The sequence below is a fragment of the Schistocerca piceifrons genome, chromosome 4, assembly GCF_021461385.2.
Source record: "Schistocerca piceifrons isolate TAMUIC-IGC-003096 chromosome 4, iqSchPice1.1, whole genome shotgun sequence".
Taxonomy (NCBI): domain Eukaryota; kingdom Metazoa; phylum Arthropoda; class Insecta; order Orthoptera; family Acrididae; genus Schistocerca; species Schistocerca piceifrons.
In genome coordinates this window covers 486,481,412-486,499,468 of record NC_060141.1, presented here as the reverse complement: position 1 = coordinate 486,499,468, position 18,057 = coordinate 486,481,412, and the positions used below count along the sequence as shown (strand labels likewise).

At 42.0% G+C, this 18,057-nt stretch overlaps 1 protein-coding gene across 3 annotated transcripts in view; it reads right to left on the bottom strand.

Moving 5' to 3' along the window:
• Positions 1-18,057, bottom strand: part of LOC124794824 (glutamyl-tRNA(Gln) amidotransferase subunit A, mitochondrial) — a 147,653-nt gene that overhangs the window by 26,757 nt on the left and 102,839 nt on the right. For all 3 annotated transcript variants that reach the window (XM_047258484.1, XM_047258485.1, XM_047258486.1), the window contains exons 7-8: positions 10,003-10,220; positions 2,504-2,709 (exon numbers count right to left, since the gene is read on the bottom strand). In XM_047258484.1, coding sequence (XP_047114440.1) covers positions 2,504-2,709; positions 10,003-10,220 — 424 coding nt within the window. The remainder of the gene's footprint in view (positions 1-2,503; positions 2,710-10,002; positions 10,221-18,057) is intronic.

The following is an 18,057-nucleotide window of genomic DNA, read 5'->3' as shown; positions in this document are numbered from 1 at the left end:
GTGCAAAACACAGGAATGGGTCGCACAAGCATTCCGTATGTGGTCTCCTTTACAGATGAGCTACTGAAGTCTATCATTAGCCTTCTCTGCTACCGATCTAATATGCTCATTCTACTTCGTATTACTATGCAACAATGAGTCTAGCTATTTTAATCAACGTCACTGTGTCAGGTGCCACACCAATAATACGATATTCGAACATTACAAGATTATATTTCATACTTATCCGCATTAACTTGCATTTTTCCACAATTAGAGCACGCTGTCATTCATCATTTCAAACAGAAATTCCAACCAAGGCATCTTATATCTTCCTACAGTATGCAACATTTTCCTATAAATTACAGAATCATCAACAAATAGTCGCAGATTGCTGCCTACCCTTTTAATCAGATTACTTATGTATACAGGGTGTTCCAAAAAGGTGTGGCCAAACTTTAAGGAAACATTCCTCACACACAAATAAAGAAAAGATGTTATGTGGACATGTGACTGGAAAAGCTTAATTTCCATGTTAGAGCTCATTTTAGTTTCGTCAGTATGTACTGTACTTCTTCGATTCACCGCCATGATTTCACACGGGATACTCTACCTGTGCTTCTAGAAAAAGTACGACACAACATGTGGTGCATGCACGATGGAGCTCCTGCACATTTCAGTCGAAGTGCTTGTATGCTTCTCAACAACAGAATCGGTGATCTGGATTGGTAGAGGCGGACCAATTCCATGGCCTCCATGCTCTCCTGACCTCAACCCTCTTGACTTTTATTTATGGGGGCATTTGAAAGCTCTTGTCTACGCAACCCCGGTACCAGATGTAGAGACTCTTTGTGCTCTTGTTGTGGATGGCTGTGATACAATACGCCATTCTCCAGGGCTGCATCAGCGCATCAGGGATTCCATGCGACGGAGGATGGATGCATGTATCCTCGCTAACGGAGGACATTTTGAACATTTCCTGTAACAAAGTGTTTGGAGTCACGCTGGTATGTTCTGTTGCTGTGTGTTTCCATTCCATGATTAATGTGATTCGAAGAGAAGTAATAAAATGAGCTCTAACATGGAAAGTAAGCATTTCCGGACACATTTCCACATAACATATTTTCTTTCTTTGTGTGTAAGGAATGTTTCCTGAAAGTTTGCGCGTACCTTTTTGTAACACCCTGTATAGAGAGCAAGAGTGGTCCTATGACACTTCCTTGGACCACTCCTTATAACTTTTTTGTCTCAGCTGAACACCCATATCTGAGACAACTTACTGGGTTCTATCAGTCTTGGAGGCACTCACTTATCTGAGAACCTATTACGTATCCTTGGACCTTTGCTAACAGTCTGTAGTGTTGCAATGTGTCAAACACTTTCTGAAAATCTATGATTATGGAATCTGCTTGTTGCCTTTTATTCATGGTTCACAGGATATAGTGTGTAACAAGGGCAAGCTGAGTTTCACACAAGCGATGTCTTCTCAATTCATGTTTGATATGTGGACAGAAGCTTCTCTCTCCAACGAAAATATATTATATTAGAACTTAGAGTATGCTATAGAATTATGTTGGAAACTGACATTAAGTATATTGGCCTGTAATTCTGCTACTGAAAACAACAATATCAATTACAACAATTTAGCTGCAGTATAATCATTTAGATACTTGTTATGATGTCGTAATCTAAATTGGTACACTGCCATTTAGAAATCGTTTCATAACTTTCAACAGATGAACAGCTGTTTAAACCTCTCTGCGTACATTAAGGGGAAACATTTTATAAGGATACTGACTTGCTCTTGATCATTCTAAATACATTAATGCAAACTTATGTCCTGTTACTCTCATTAATATGACTCTTTCAAATTATTTTCAATTACAGACTTCCCATCTGCACAGTTTTTGTTGGCTAGGTGTTAGTGTTACCAGTCATCAGGAATCTGAGAGGTGAAAACTATTGTGTTGTCATGAGTACCTACCAAATCAGAGTCACCTGACAGTGCTCTCCTTATTTAATTGTTATCTTATTTATTGGACCTAAGACCTGAAACAGAGTTCTGGGCATTTATTTCTTTCACTATTACAATTGAATATATTTGGCATAAAACAAAAATCTGAAGCTGTAGAACTCACATCTGGCTTTAAGAAGTGGGTTTCGTTAGAAATCATATTCAGCTGGGATCTCACGTGAGTTAATAATGAAAGTTGCCCACAACACTAAAAATAAGGAAAATTTAAGATGTAGTTTGCAGAATAATTACACCAGAACCAGCTCTGTAAGTACCACAATAAATTTATATACAGCTGCAAAATGAAATGGTCCTTGTAGTTGCTATTCTGATAAAAATTTCATTTTACATAAGTAAATAATTTATTTTATGTTAATAATCGATGTTATGATGTGAAAAAGAAATTGTGCTGAAATTCACAAGGTATATAGTGGTAATCTGAATTAAATTGAAATTAGCACAGCAACTTGCTACAAAGATATCTTCCTTAATTCTACAAAAATTTCTCACCTGCGAGGTTGGCAGGCTGTGTGCAATAGTCTTGACTACTGCATTGTTGTCTATTGTCCAGCTTGACAAATTCTGAGTGCCTTGGAGCATCAGTCATAGTTACTGGTGTCAGCAGCACATCAACACCCAAAGACCACACCTGTTCAAAATCCTGAGCTATCAGTCTTCGCAGTTTCAATGCTTGTACAAAGTACTTGTTGTAATTCCTGTAAAACGACATCCTTATCAGCACTACAAGCTGTCAGCAGTATACGAAATGTCACTTTTGCAAAGCTGCACACATGCATACTGCACATATACACATTGCACATAAATGCATGCAGACAAAGTCTACATCCAACTATGTCTACCACTGTACTCTGAAAACCAGTGAAGTGAACAGCAGAGGATCTTATGAGATTAAATACATTTATCATGAATTGTTCATATAATCTTTGTGTTGATTTTTAAATGGCCTACACAAGTACGCAAATATTCACGCTGTCCCTGGTGTGGCAAAGATATTGTAGGAGGATTTGATTATGTCTATGCTGACAGAAAATTGAAAAACAAAACTATCCATTTTTTATGTATTTTTTTTTTTCTTTCACCAATTTCAGTGTCTGTTGGGTCTTTTGAGCTGGTGCTATGAAAAGTACATAGTTGCACTCTTTGAGTATTTCCTTCACTAAAAGTTTCCATTCTACTACTGAGCTATGTCCTAATTTCCTTCTCCCAATGCGGTAAGGGCTTGCCTTTTTAAATGGACCTTTCTTGAGACAATGTCAACACAGAGAGAGAATAGCCACCATAGCCACACCAGCATTGTTGTAAATTGTTGGGGAGGAAAGGTAAATACCGAGCCGCATGCCAAAACTAAAGGAATTAACACTGAATAAATGTTCCAGAACTGCCACAACATTCTTAAAACACATGCATCTATACCTGCGCATGTTTCCGGATGGACAATTTTTGGTGCGGATAATGGACAATTATTTCAGCTCTGGACAATTCACATTATTTCTCTCCCCAACCACTATATCTGGCGACCGACACTAGAACATGGCATCGGGAGAGTGTTAGCACATTTGTAATAATTTTAAAAAAATTATATAACTTTGTAAATTTTCTATTATGCTAACTGGTGTCTTCCTCTGTTTCATGAATGGGATACTATGTTATCTCAACAAGGATGGAAAGTACATGATGTGCAAAAGCTGAAACATGATCAATTGGAGAATTACTTGTGGAAGGAGTGAAAAAGCCATCAAAAAGGTAGAAAAATTCATGATCCACTGTGTGCATATCTGTGCTTAGTAGCGTCTCTGCCAATAGTGATGATTGTTGGTTTGTGAGGCGCTCAACTGCGCTGTCATCAGCGCCCGTACAAAGTCCCAACTTTTACGCAGTCCAATTTTATTCACAGCTCAATTTAACCACTGTCACAAATAATGATGATGATGATGATGAACACAACACAAACACCCAGTCCCTGGGCAGAGAAAATCTCCAACCTGTCTGGGAATCGAACCCGAGACTCCATGATCCAGAGGCAACAACGCTAGCCACTAGACCCTGAGCTGCGGACGCTCTGCCAATAGTGATCACAATACTTTCCTAATCCTATTCCCAAATTGAAACATTCTTGTAAAACACGAGACGAGTAATTTTATGGAGAGAAATTTGAGCATACAATTGAGTTATGCAGACAATGTATTTTGGTTCATATAAGTGAGGCACCACTGAATAGGTTTTGTAGTGGTGTCCTCACAATTACAAATATAAAATTTCATTTTCAAAAGTATTCATTTACTTTGTTATTTTGTAAAACTTTCAAAAAATGAGTATACAAAATAGGCACATTGTTGCCAGTCCATTGCAGGATAGCCAAGCACAAGATGTTGCTGAAATGGAAGTTGCAACAAATGAAATCTAAACTGAAAATGTTGTTCGCAGTGACAACTAATTACATTTTTCAATTAACATGGACACAGATAATAGGAACATTATCATTCGAAATTATACAATGATGACAGTAGATGAGACAGAGTCATTGTTTCCTCCAGGGAGTATTTTTTCCTTTGGAGAAAATGTAACACACGGCATTGCAGACTTATTAAATCATTCTTTGCCTGCCACACTTATGCCTAATGCAAAACGTGATTGGACAGGGTGCATTGCGCACACTGGAAACTCCGATCATGGAGCAAATGTTACAACAGTTATTTAAACAAAGCTTCAATGATTTCAGGTCTAATGAACTCGTGTCCGGAAATGCGTGGTTTCCATGCCAGAGACCATGTATTCAATCATATGTTGTTACAGATGCTGCACTCTAATACGCATTGTACCATGCAGCCACAGTTACATACGTGTTGAAATAGTTTTCATTTGCCTCAACGCATGTGTGTAAGCAGTGTAGCATGTTCTGTCTCTCATGTTAACATCAGCCTGGCTGCATCCAAACAGCGTCAAAGGCAGAAAGAATATGCTGCTCCAGTGTCTCCACATCTGGAATGGGCTCTGCATACATGATAAATTTGAGATGGCCCCATAACCAGAAACTGTGCAGGTTGAGATCTGGTGGATGAGATGGTCATGCAACTGGACTCCCTCATCCGATCCATCGATCAGGAAAGACATGACTGAGAAGCATCCAGACGTTAACAGCGAAGTAGACTGGAGCACCATCATGTATCAGCCACATAACCCTTTGAATCATCAATGGCACTTCTTCCAGCAGGGGATGCAAAGTCACCTGCAAGAAATGCTGATAGTTCCAGCCTGTTAGGCAACGTGAATGGAAATACAGTCGCCAATTATCCTGGCCTACACCTTCAAGCTGCACCGATGCTGATGATATGATGTCACCATTACCATGGAGGTTCTGCATACTATCCACAGATGACTTATGAAAGTTCAAGATACCATTCCGCGTAAAGGCGGCCTCATCTGTGAATAGGATGGATGACAAATCCTGGAATCGGAGTTGCCTGGTGTAGAAACCAGTGACAAAACTGCTCCCGATGTGGAAAGTCTGTTGCTAGTAAGGCCTGTACACACAGTAAGTGATAAGGGTAGTAACAGTTGTCATGGAGAATGTTCCATATGGTTATCTGGCTAACGCTGTAGTGGCAGTTCAACTGTCTGGTACTGACATGGCGGTTGTCTTCCATAGTTTTCATCACATTTTCCTCCAAGTCTGGTGCCCGAACATTATGGGTGCGTGCGTCCTTCATAATTTCCTGCTTCCTGAAATGATCCTGTGTCAGACAAACAGTGAAACACTGTTGTAAAGATTGAATGCTGTGGTTGTTGTCAGTGGGGATAGGTACCCTGTTACAACCTTGCTGCCCGCTGCCTGTTGTCATTTACCTTTCGGTACATAAACACCATGTTGGCAAGCTCTCAATTCGAATATGGATCCATTATGTACAACACTGTATCTCATCCACAACATGGTGAGTCAGCAAGAGAAGTGAATCACACACAACATTACCAATTAATACAGCAGGAGAGAGTATGAGGAACAGTTCCACCCTCTAGGAGCAAACCATGCATACAGTAACTGTGGCCGCATAGTAAGTACCTATTAGTCCACAGTCTCTGTAACACAGTATGACTGAATAAACGGTCTCTAGCATGGAAACCATGCATTTCTGGACGTAAGTTCATTAGACCTTTTTTTGTCCTGTATCCTCTCACTGATCAATCCCTTAAGTTTGTACATGGTGGCAAATCACCTTGTATATACAGGGTGTAAATAAAGTCTGGGAACACTTTCAATTACTTATTTCACAAGAACTAAACATTGTGCAGGGGTCATACGAGGTGCGACAATAAAGTAATGAGAGTGATGTGAAAAAATTGTTGCTTACAGTTTTAGTCAAGTTTAGTGTTGTCTCCTTCAAAGTAGATCCCTTCTGATTGCACATACTTTTTCCAGCACTTCTGCCATTGATGGTAACTTTTCTGGAACTCATCTTCTGTAATATTCTCCAAGACCCTCGTCACAGCTTTATGGACATCTTGTGTTGTTTGAAAATGGTGTCCCTTGACCGCTATTTTGACTCTTGGAAATAGAAAAAAGTCACACAGAGCGATATCTGGTGAATAAGGTGGCTGTGGTAGTACTGAAATTTGTTTTGAGGTTAAAAATTGCTGTACTGACAGAGCAGTATGGGATAGTGTATTATCGTGATGCAGAATCCAATTAACAGCAATGTTGACAAAGAGACGAAGAACTCTTTTACAAAGTTCAGTTCTTCTGCAATCATTTTTACGGATAATCTTCGATCAGACTGTACAAAGTCATGCACCCTGGCCATGTAGACATCTGTCCATGAGGTTGATGGTCGTCTACTGCAGTCTTCATCTTCAACATTCGTTCTGCCTTCACTAAACATTTTATGCCAACAAAAACCTTGAGCTCTTGACATAACCTCCCCTCCAAAAGCCTTCTGATGCTTACCGTAAGTTGTCATCTTGTTTTCACCCAATTTAAAGAAGCTAGTAGGTTGCTGTTGGATCCAGGCCTGGACCCAGTCACACATTTTGCCATCCACTGTGAATTGATGTCCACGAATAGTTTGTTTTAGAGGTCCAAACACATGAAAGTCACACGGTGGATGTTGCAGCAGTTTCAGTGGGAAACTGCTGGAATGTCATCCTTACCGCACTGGCCATGTGTGGGAGGGCATTATTGTGCAAGAGGATAACGCCATTGGACAACATGCCTCAGTGTTTCGACTCGATGGCTCATCTAAGGTTCTGTAAAGTGGCTTGAAAAACGCTGGGCATTGATGGTGGTTCCCTGCTCCAGGAACTTGACAAGCAGTGGGCCTTTGTGGTCAAAAAAGGAGGGCATCATGACCTTAGTGTTGTGCAAAGCCTTTGATTTCTTTGGAGATGGTGAAGTCGCATGTTTCCACTGCTTGCTCTGATGCTTGCTTTCCGGTTCAGAATGGTGACACCATGTTTTGTTGCCTGTGACAATGCGCAACAGAAAGGTGTATTCCTCCACATGATAACATCGCAGATGACTCAAAGACAGCGCCATTCAAGTATTGCACTGTTCAGCGATCAGTTGGTGGGGAACCCACTGCGCATAGATTTTTCAAAAGTTCAAGTGTTGATGCATTATGATGTTGGTGGTGCTCTTGCTAATACCCAGTAACTGATGGATCATATCCACAGTGATTCTGCAATTGTCCAGGACTACAGCATTCACTTCTGGAACCATTTCTGGTGTGATGACAGGGTGAGCCTGTCCAGGACGAGGCTTGTCTTCCAGTGACTCGCACCTCTAAAGGAATTGTTTGCGCCATTCCACAACACTTGAACGACTCAGACTGTACTCACCATACACAGCCTTCATCCGTCGATACATTTCACAGCCTCCAACTCCCTCCACTGCTAAAAATCAAATCACTCCTTGTCATTCCTGCTTACATGCCTGCATGTTCAAGAGTGGACGATAATTTGAGACACCATCCTCTCTTCGGTGTGAAACCATTCTGGTGCTATGCAACATCAAACAGTGCACATGCATCAGTCTCTCTACCAATAGATGGCGCTACCATACCCGCAGTTACATGGTGCCACCTTATGTGTAAGGCAAAGGTAGATGCACTGACACACACATTTGAATGAACCTCATACTTCCATACTGAGCAGCTACACATGAGAGTCAGCTCATTAAATGGTAGGAGGTATAAATTGTCAGTAACCAGAGATCAACTGCTAAGGCATTTAAGTACTTTTTGACTTCAAGTTATTGAAATATGGCAGTGAACTCCATTTGCCTTCTTTAAAACAACAACAACAACAACAACAACAACAACAGGAAGATGAAGATTTTCAAGTGCTGTTGTGCTGAGGTTGAAGGAAGAATAGGAAGTTGAGAAAGCATCAAAAGACAAAGAGCATTTGGTTTGGATCTTTACTGTGAGCACAACACTATTCAGACAAATGCCAAAAAGACAACTATCATTACATTTCCTCAGGGCACCCTGTCCTCTTGCAGAACATTTCCGAGACTTCAATGAAAATAGTATTCATTTGAAGATTAATGTATTAGAAGAGAAAGACATTCTTGTACTCCCCATTCACAACCTAGTTCGCAATCTTGTTTTAACAAACATCATTATAGTCTTTCTGGTTGTCGTATAAGAGTACTATGAGGTTCACTCATTCATTTGTTGGCTTCCACAGATCTTAGTGGTAATTTAATATTTGCTGAATTACAATGGTATTTTTCAAAGGAAATAAATAGTGGTGTGGGCACAGGAACACCTCCTGTATTGCTGCTACCAGTATAGGGAAATTATCAAGTTCAAAGTGGTATCTGCTGAACCTAAAATTGGAGTTACTTGTTTTTTGGACTCAAGAACTCAAACAGGTTGACGGTTAAGGAGTTGTTTGAGAGTCTTTCGCACATGAAATCTTATGTCAATACAACAGCTCGCAGAGGAGGTAATTTGTTGTCACTGAACAACAGTTGCATGTCTGACCAAAACAAACTATTTTTACCACCTACAATAACCATTTTACAGTTTTTGTTTACACAGCACAAAAAGATAAATATAACTTTACTCACTACTGTTTTCTGGTCTCTTTGTCAATTCTGATAATGAAATTTCAATTTTTTTACTGCCAATTTTCCTCTAAATTGTATAAAAACACAAAGTTTGATTACTTCTTTAAGCTCGCCATCCGCATCATCCTTGTCTTGCATCGTCTATGTCTTGCTCTCTGTCTAACAACAGCTTCTACTGCTCATGCCGATGACATCTGCATCTATTTTCACTGCTGTTTCTGAATTAAAGACTGGAATTAATTGACAACATTCTTCAATGCAACATGCTGTCATTCAATCATTTAGTGTTTGAAAATATGTGTATAGTATAACTGAGGCAGTAATTGAGAATGAACCAATCACCCAGCTCAATGAATATTATCTGTTAGGAATGTTAGCTGATATTCCACAAGAGAGGTTTAAAATAAACTTAGCCCACCAGCGATTAATGGGCTAATGTTCATTAATTCATCATAATATATGCATCATGTCATAAAGGAGAACCTTTTGAGGGTATTTCTTTGGTTCTGTTAATAACTGATGTTTGTCTCCCACTGCTAGCTTAATATTTACATGACAACATTATCGAAGTGTAGCAGTAATCTGCACAATATAAGAAACTCTCCCAACTACTACGGGCACTACTACTTGTCATGCTGCCAACAAAAATCTTCAAACTGGATCTTTAAATATTTTCCATCAATAAACCTGATTTATCAGCTAGCAAGATTATTTACAAGTCAACTTGTGAGCCAATATGTGGCTGAACATTTTTCAGAACTTTTCTAATTACGTGTTTTTTACATTACTGTATGAACCGTATCTCGTGATTAAGTTTTACCTTTCCTATAACTTTCTGCATTTTCTAGATTATACATAACTTTTACATTGAAGTATAATATAAAGCTGCATACTGATAATAGTCATACAATACAGATCTCACCTTCTCAGGAGGAAATAGTTCCCAGAGAGAATTCGGCTGCGAACAACCTCACCAAAGCCAGATCTGCGAGAAGCAGCGAAGAGTGCTTCAGCTGAATTGCTTTCATTTGCCCGGTATCCATATTCGATGCCATCATAGCGAGCCATGTTGCTAGCAACTTCAGTGTGATTCAGAACCGAATAACATGCTATTGACAGCTGTGTATGTGGTAAGGATACCTGTGAAATAAAATAACAAATGGTTCTTTATCCATTTGTACACAAGATGTAAATAAAAAGTGTTTTACAACACAAATTACATCACTTGTGACCAATATGTACATCAAACAGTAGAAGCCCTAAAATCAGCAGGTGGAAACTGGCATGTTCCTTCAGTTAAACTGATAACACATGTACTGGCATGTGGTAATTATTGTAAAGTTCATCCCTCAAAATGGCTCTGAGCACTATGGGACTGAACAGCTGAGGTCATCAGTACCCTAGAATTTAGAACTACTTAAACCTATCTAACCTAAGGACATCACATACATCCATGCCCGAGACAGGATGTGAACCTGCGACCGTAGTGGTCGCGTGGTTCCAGACTGAAGTGCCCAAAACCACTCTGCCACTCCGGCCAGCAAAGTTCATCCCTGTCACAAACATCTTCCTACAGTTGAGTCAGTGTAGGTTGATCCCTGACAGCAAGCAGCCCTGCTGCCAGCAATCAACTACACAGCGCAAACAGCTGCAGGCAAAAACAGTAGCCACCTATAAAAGCTCCAACAACACTGAGGCGTTGCTATAGAGATGTTTACAAAATTGCTTAAGATGATTGGTTGTAGTAGGCACCAAAACTGCTGCACCCAGCCCACTATACCCATCAGGGATCATCTTACAGTGACTCAACTATAGGTGTTGCAACTTTGACAAACATTACGAGTAGTGCAGCTTATGTTAAAAATTTATTGTTGGAAATTTATTTCCTGCCAATGATATTAAAATTACTAAACTTCAAGAAAGTCAGTAAAATAACACACTCCTGACCATAAACCAAGGAATCCTTTAAACCAAGAAAAAATTTGAGCTTCAGTGACATACAGGTACATTGCATATTTTTGCAACACTGCATGCAGTACCTGTAGTAGTCCACAAAATGAGTGCATAGATATTTTGTGTAATGGTCATGAAAGAGTGACTCGCAGACAAAGTTTGAACCAAGGGAGCAGAGTGGCATAGTAAGCAGACTTTGCATGTGGCCAGATCAGAGGCAAGTGAAATGTTGTCCACAGCATCACTTCATACTTGTGGGAAAGATTCCAAAACTGAGGAAATATCTGATGGTAAACAGGATGAGTTCAAGATCGTGTTCATCACTTAATGACGGAATTGTTAATTTAGGTTCAGGCCAAGTCCTGTGTAAGTGACAGAACTGAGCAGCATCATGTGGCCTCAGCATAACGAACTTTAAAGCAATAAGTAGTAGTGTCGGTTGACACACTCCAGTGTCCCGTGTCGACATACTACTTCTATAACTTCACCTACCAACATAATGGCATCAAAATACAAATACGGTGATAAAATTACTCTCAGTTACAAAAATTACATGACACCTTGTACTGTGTGTTTTTCCTTTATCGTACTAGTAAAAGAGCCTTCGCACGTTACTGCCAGTGCTGGAATCTTACCATCACAACGAAATATGCTGAGCACTTCATTGCAGTCACTGATCCATCTATCTGTCAAAAGGACCTAGGAAAAGAAAAATATTTCTCTTAAGTCATTGCTGGGATCTTACCATCATAATGAAACGTGACGAGCACTTCACTGCAATTGCCGGTCCACCTGCTTGATGATACAGATGGAACAATTACCACTGTCAAAAGAACACAGGAGAAGAGAAAAATATTCCTCTAAAGTTACTATATTGCATTTTCAGATGCTGTGGATGCAGAGTAGTCCAGGAATAAACTTTTAGTGTACTCCAGAGTGGGATGCGGCAAGAAGTAGTGAAGGTGTTTCTCTTTAATTTTACTGAAATTGTATCATTTGTTTGTCTGTACATGCACATCACATATACTGATTTCCACCCGATTTGGGTAATTCCTTCATGGTGCACTGTATTTTTTGTCTTTGAGGGTATTTATATTTTCTCATTTGATTTAAATTTTTTTTACTTTGTGATCAAATTTAATTGATAAAATTCCCACTACACATTTTGCAAAGAGAGAATATTGCAAAGAGATGCAGCAGCGATCCACTTAAGACTTTACAGGATCATACAGTGATCCCTACTCTTATGAATCTTAAATTTCATGAACAGCTGCAGATGGTGCTAGAGCTACCTACTGATCAAAAAGCATATCTTTATGAATCAGTTACACATGCAGCAAACATTTCTGTCATATTGTCTGCCAGTAAAGTGAATAGTTTTCCTGCTGTTAACCTCAGTTCAAATGGTTCAAGTGGTTCTAAGCACTATGGGACTTAACATCTGAGGTCATCAGACTCCTAGACTTAGAACTGCTTAAACCTAACAAACCTAAGAACATCACACACATCCATGCCCGAGGCAGGATTTGAACCTGCGACCATAGCAGGAGCGCAGTCCCGGACTGAAGCGCCTAGAACCGCTCGGCCACAGCTGCCGCCTAACTTCAGTTAACTTAACTCCGTTTCAGGAAAGATCACAGGAAATGTCATCAGATTTTTACAAAATGTGTACCACATCAAATGAATATTCTTGACCTCATGAGTCACATTTAAACATTTTGTGCCTAAAATTGAGTGGCATGCAAGGTTCTATATGGATTCTATTGAATAACTGAGAAATGTCAACACTTTTAAAGTGGTAGCCTAAGGACTTTCTGTCTGGTACTCTGACAAAAATAGTAAGAGTTTCTACTGCAATGAGCTATCTATCCTATGCCAGTATGCAGGAGAAAAATTTGTAACACTTGCCGACTGCATTAAATCAGTTCCTGGGCCCACTCTGTAATAGCATACCACCCTGGCAGTGATATAACACATTCCATTTAGCTTCACAGTTTTAAAAGTCGTGTTAATCTTTTTTGTTCATATCTTTTGTAAGTTGACAAGGTGCTCACTTGAGCAAAATATATCTCTGCTCCTGAATAATTTTCACTTGTCACCAATGAAGGTTGAACATAAATGACAAGATTTATTCTCTCTCTCTCTCTCTCTCTCTCTCACACACACACACACACACACACACACACACACACACACACACTCTAAGTACCAGTTGTACAGGGTGCAGATAAGGTGAGAAATACATAAACATTTGTACAAGATTTAAGAGAGGTGTTCCATAACTAATGCAACTAGTTTTTTTTCTTGGCCACTATCAGTTCAAAAATGCAGAATTTGTTGTAGGACATTGTGGAATATTCCCACTTCAACTGAAGAGCAGCACTATAGGATCCTCACATTTTGGCTGTGTTTGATCTTCTCCATTATCATGAGCATTGAAGGGAGGCCTCCCATCAAAGCTTCACTACTGTTGAGTCTATCTTTAGTGTCCTGGAGAAAGAACCCCTATCATTGATTTGCACCTAAGGACTATAGTAAGACTTCATTTGAAGGGCATGGAAGTGTCTGTGCTTTTGTCCTCATGATGACAGGGTATAATCCTTGACTCTGTCTGTGACATTCGACTAGCAAAAGACTACGAGATACAGCTTAATGTAGCACTTAAGTAACTTTTCCAATAGTTCCACTTTCTGCAAAGGCTTAAAAATCCATACACAACTTCCCAGGCTCTAACTCGTTGGTCGATGCTTGGTATTATGGTACTCTCAGTCCTTCTCCTAGGCATGCAGGCTCTGTGTGCCATATGCAAGCCAGCTGCCTTGTTTCTTTGGTCCTGATGACACATTTGCATGGTCATTCTAAGTACTGCCTGGTTTAAACAAGAACAGTGTATACATTGGTGTTTCGGATACACGATAGTGAAGCAGAAAGTACAGAGTGAAGGCTGTAGTATCTTGCTTCACTGTGTTACATGTGAGTGTCACGACAGCTGGTATTATATCCCAATTCCTGTGTTTGACATCAGTATACATCGAGAGCATAGCAGTCAACATCTTACTAGCATTCTGTGTGGCCATTTGTCTATGTATGGTAGAATGTTGTTATCCTGGGGATGACAGTGCAACGTGAAATTACCTCTGATGCTTGTCTCATCTGGAAAACTTTTCTATCATTAGAGATTATGACACGAGGTGCTCCATGCTTCAAAATGATGTCTTCTACAATGAACTTTGCAATTTCTTGGGGTTCGGCAGTTGGCACAGCTTTGGTCACTGCGCAGCATGTGAAGCAGTCAGTGCAGACTACTACTTAGTTTCCCATTGTCAATTTCAGGAACCTCCCGAGAATTGGTATCAGATGCCCGAAGGTAATTAAAGCATGTGGTTCCATTGTTAACATTTCTACAATGGCTGAAACAGTGTCTCAGGGATTCGTAGAGGCCTGTCGTATTCACGAATCTCAGGTGACCAGTTGGCATGTCATGGAAACCAAGATAGCTGGTTGTAGATGAGATGGGATTACAAGCAAACATTTCCACCCCAGCAGATCATAATTCCTTTTACACAATGTTCTATTTATTAATCAGAATTCTCCTTTGGTTGGTTCCTCCTGCTTCATGGTGTCTATGGTTTCCAGCAATGCTGGACCTTCCCTCTGTTCAGCAGCAATGTTACTGAATGCAGTGATGACTGAGATTTCATCCAAGCTACTGTGTTCTGCCAAAGAATTCCCTGAAAGGGAGTCAGCTCTAATGTTTCCGACTTAAAGTGTGAGTTTGAAACTGGATTATTTCAGTTTATTCCCCCAAACCACCCTCCACTTCTTTATGAGGTGACTTGCTTGGAATTTGCAGCCACTCTTCTTTACTGGATAGCCGGCTGCTGGAAACCCTCTTGACTTCTTCTCCGGCAAATAACGCTAGGTACAGGAATTTTTAGACTCTCTCTACTTATAAAACAAGTAGACATACAAACTTTGCCTTTCGTCAATTAACGATGTATTTGACTTTCATACACAATAAAACTCACTTTCAACATAAATATATAACTTCCGGTAAGTCCCTCGTACAGTCGAACGTCACAAATTAAATTACAATTAAAAGAAAGTTGGCTTTGATACCATAACTTTTCTTAACATAAATCAGCAAATAAGTCTTGCCTATAGCAAGGTTAGGTTTGGTTTGGTTTGTGGGATTAAAGGGACCAGACTGCGATGGTCATCGGTCCCTTTTTCCAAAAAATTAAAACCACCCAAAGAGAATAAAAAACGAACAGCAGGAAAGACATCAGACGACACAGGACGAGAAAGACTCCGACAGAGATCAGACAAAACAAATTAAAACACACAGAGAGTGACGGTGGTCGGCCAACCATAGAGAAAAAAATGAGGAAAAGCCAACCACCAAGAACACATTAAAAACTCAGTTTAAAATCAGAGGCTAAAAGCCAGAATCAACACTAAAAAACATAAACACTCAGATTAAACTATAAAAACCCCCTGCCCGAATAAAACGCAAAACTAAGTCCACCATGGCAGAGTCATCTAGTAAAAGGGCAGGGAGCGTATCAGGCAGCGCAAATGTCTGCCTGAGCACAGTTAAAAGCGGACAAGTTAATAAAATGTGCACCACCGTCAAAACCGCCCCACAGCGACAGAGAGGCGAGTCCTCACGACGCAATAAATAACTGTGAGACAGTCGGGTGTGGCCAATGCGGAGCCGACAAAGAACAACTGAATCTCTGCGAGTGGCTCGCATGGATGACTGCCACACATGCGTCGCCGCCTTGAGAGAACGGAGTTTGTTGGGCGTGGGCAGACTGCGCCATTCAGTGTCCCAAAGCGAGAGAACTTCGCGGCGGAACACTGCCCGCAAATCAGTCTCCAGGAGGCCAATGTCCAGGAGGGGTTCACTGGTGGCCTGTTTGGCCAGGCGGTCAACACGTTCATTGCCCGGGATACCGACGTGACCGGGGGTCCACACAAAGACCACAGAGCGGCTGCAAAGCGCAAGAGTATGCAGGGACTCATGGACAGCCATCACCAGATGAGAACGAGGAAAACACTGGTCGAGAGCTCGTAAACCGCTCAGGGAATCGCTACAGATAACGAAGGACTCACCTGAGCAGGAGCAGATATACTCTAGGGCTCGAAAGATGGCGACCAGCTCAGCAGTGTAAACGCTGCACGGCAAGGAACGTTGTTCGGAATGGTCCCCTAGAGTGAGCGCATAACCGACTCGACCAGCAACCATCGAGCCTTCAGTGTAAACAATGCCAGAGCCCTGATACGTGGCCAGGATGGAATAAAAGCGGCGGCGGAAGGCCTCTGGAGGGACTGAGTCCTTTGGGCCCTGTGCCAAGTCGAGCCGAAGGCAAGGGCGAGGCACACACCATGGGGGTGTGCGCAGAGGCGCCCGGAAAGGAGGTGGAACAGGGAAAAACCTAAGCCCAGAGAGGAGCTCTTTGACGCATACGGCGATCGGACAACCCGACCGGGGCCGACGTTCTGGCAGATGGACGACTGATTGCGGGAACAGGACACAGTAATTTGGATGCCCGGGCAAGCTAAAAACATGGGCAGCGTAAGCAGCCAGTAATTGTTGGCATCGTAACCGCAGTGGAGGGACACCTGCCTCCACTAGTATGCTGTCCACAGGGCTGGTGCGGAAAGCACCAGTGGCAAGGCGTATCCCGCTGTGGAGAATTGGGTCCAGCACCCGCAACGCAGATGGGGATGCTGAGCCATAAGCCAGGCTCTCATAATCCAGACGGGACTGGATTAACGCCTGGTAGAGCCGCAACAGGGTAGATCGGTCGGCGCCCCAGCAGGTGTGGCTCAAGCATCTCAGAGCGTTTAGATGCCGCCAACACGCCTGTTTAAGCTGCCGGATATGAGGCAGCCAAGTCAACCGGGCATCGAAAACCACCCCCAAAAACCTGTGTGATTCCACCACTGAAAGAAGTTCGCTGGCAATATAAAGCCGCAGCTCCGGGTGGACAGTACATCGCCGGTAGAAATGCATAACGCAGGTCTTGGCTGCCGAAAACTGAAAACCACGCGCTACAGCCCAAGACTGCGCCTTGCGGATTGCGCCCTGTAGCTGACGTTCAGCAGCTGCAATGCCAATAGAGCTATAGTAAAGGCAGAAGTCGTCAGCATACAGGGAAGCGGAGACAGAATCGCCCACGGCCGCAGAGAGCCCGTTAATGGCTATTAAAAACAGGCAGACACTTAAAACAGAACCCTGTGGCACACCGTTCTCCTGGACGTGGGAGGAACTATATGAGGCCGCGACTTGCACGCGGAAGGTACGATACGACAGAAAATAGCGGATAAAAAGCGACAGAGGACCCCGAAGACCCCATCCATGAAGCGTAGAAAGGATGTGATGACGCCATGTCGTATCGTACGCCTTCCGCATGTCGAAAAAGACAGCGACCAGGTGCTGACGGCAGGCAAAGGCAGTACGGATGGCCAACTCCAGGCTCACCAGATTGTCGGTAGCGGAGCGGCCTTTACGGAACCCACCCTGAGACGGAGCCAGAAGGCCCTGAGACTCCAGTACCCAATTCAAGTGGCGGCTCATCATCCGTTCAAGCAACTTGCAAAGAACGTTGGTGAGGCTAATGGGATGGTAGCTGTCCACCTCCAGAGGGTTCTTTCCAGGTTTCAAAACGGGGATGACAACGCTTTCCCGCCATTGCGACGGAAACTCCCCCTCAACCCAAAGACGGTTGTAAAGATCGAGGAGGCGCCGCTGGCAGTCCACTGAAAGGTGTTTCAGCATCTGACAGTGGATGCCATCTGGCCCAGGAGCGGTATCAGGGCAAGTGGCTAGGGCACTGCGAAATTCCCACTCACTGAATGGAGCATTGTAAGATTCTGGGTGGTGGGTGCAAAACGAAAGGCTCCGACGTTCCATCCGCTCTTTAATGGAGCAGAAGGCCAGTGGGTAATTGGAAAAAGCGGAACTAAAAGCAAAATGCTCTGCCAAGTGGTTGGCAATTTCGTCGGAGTCTGTACA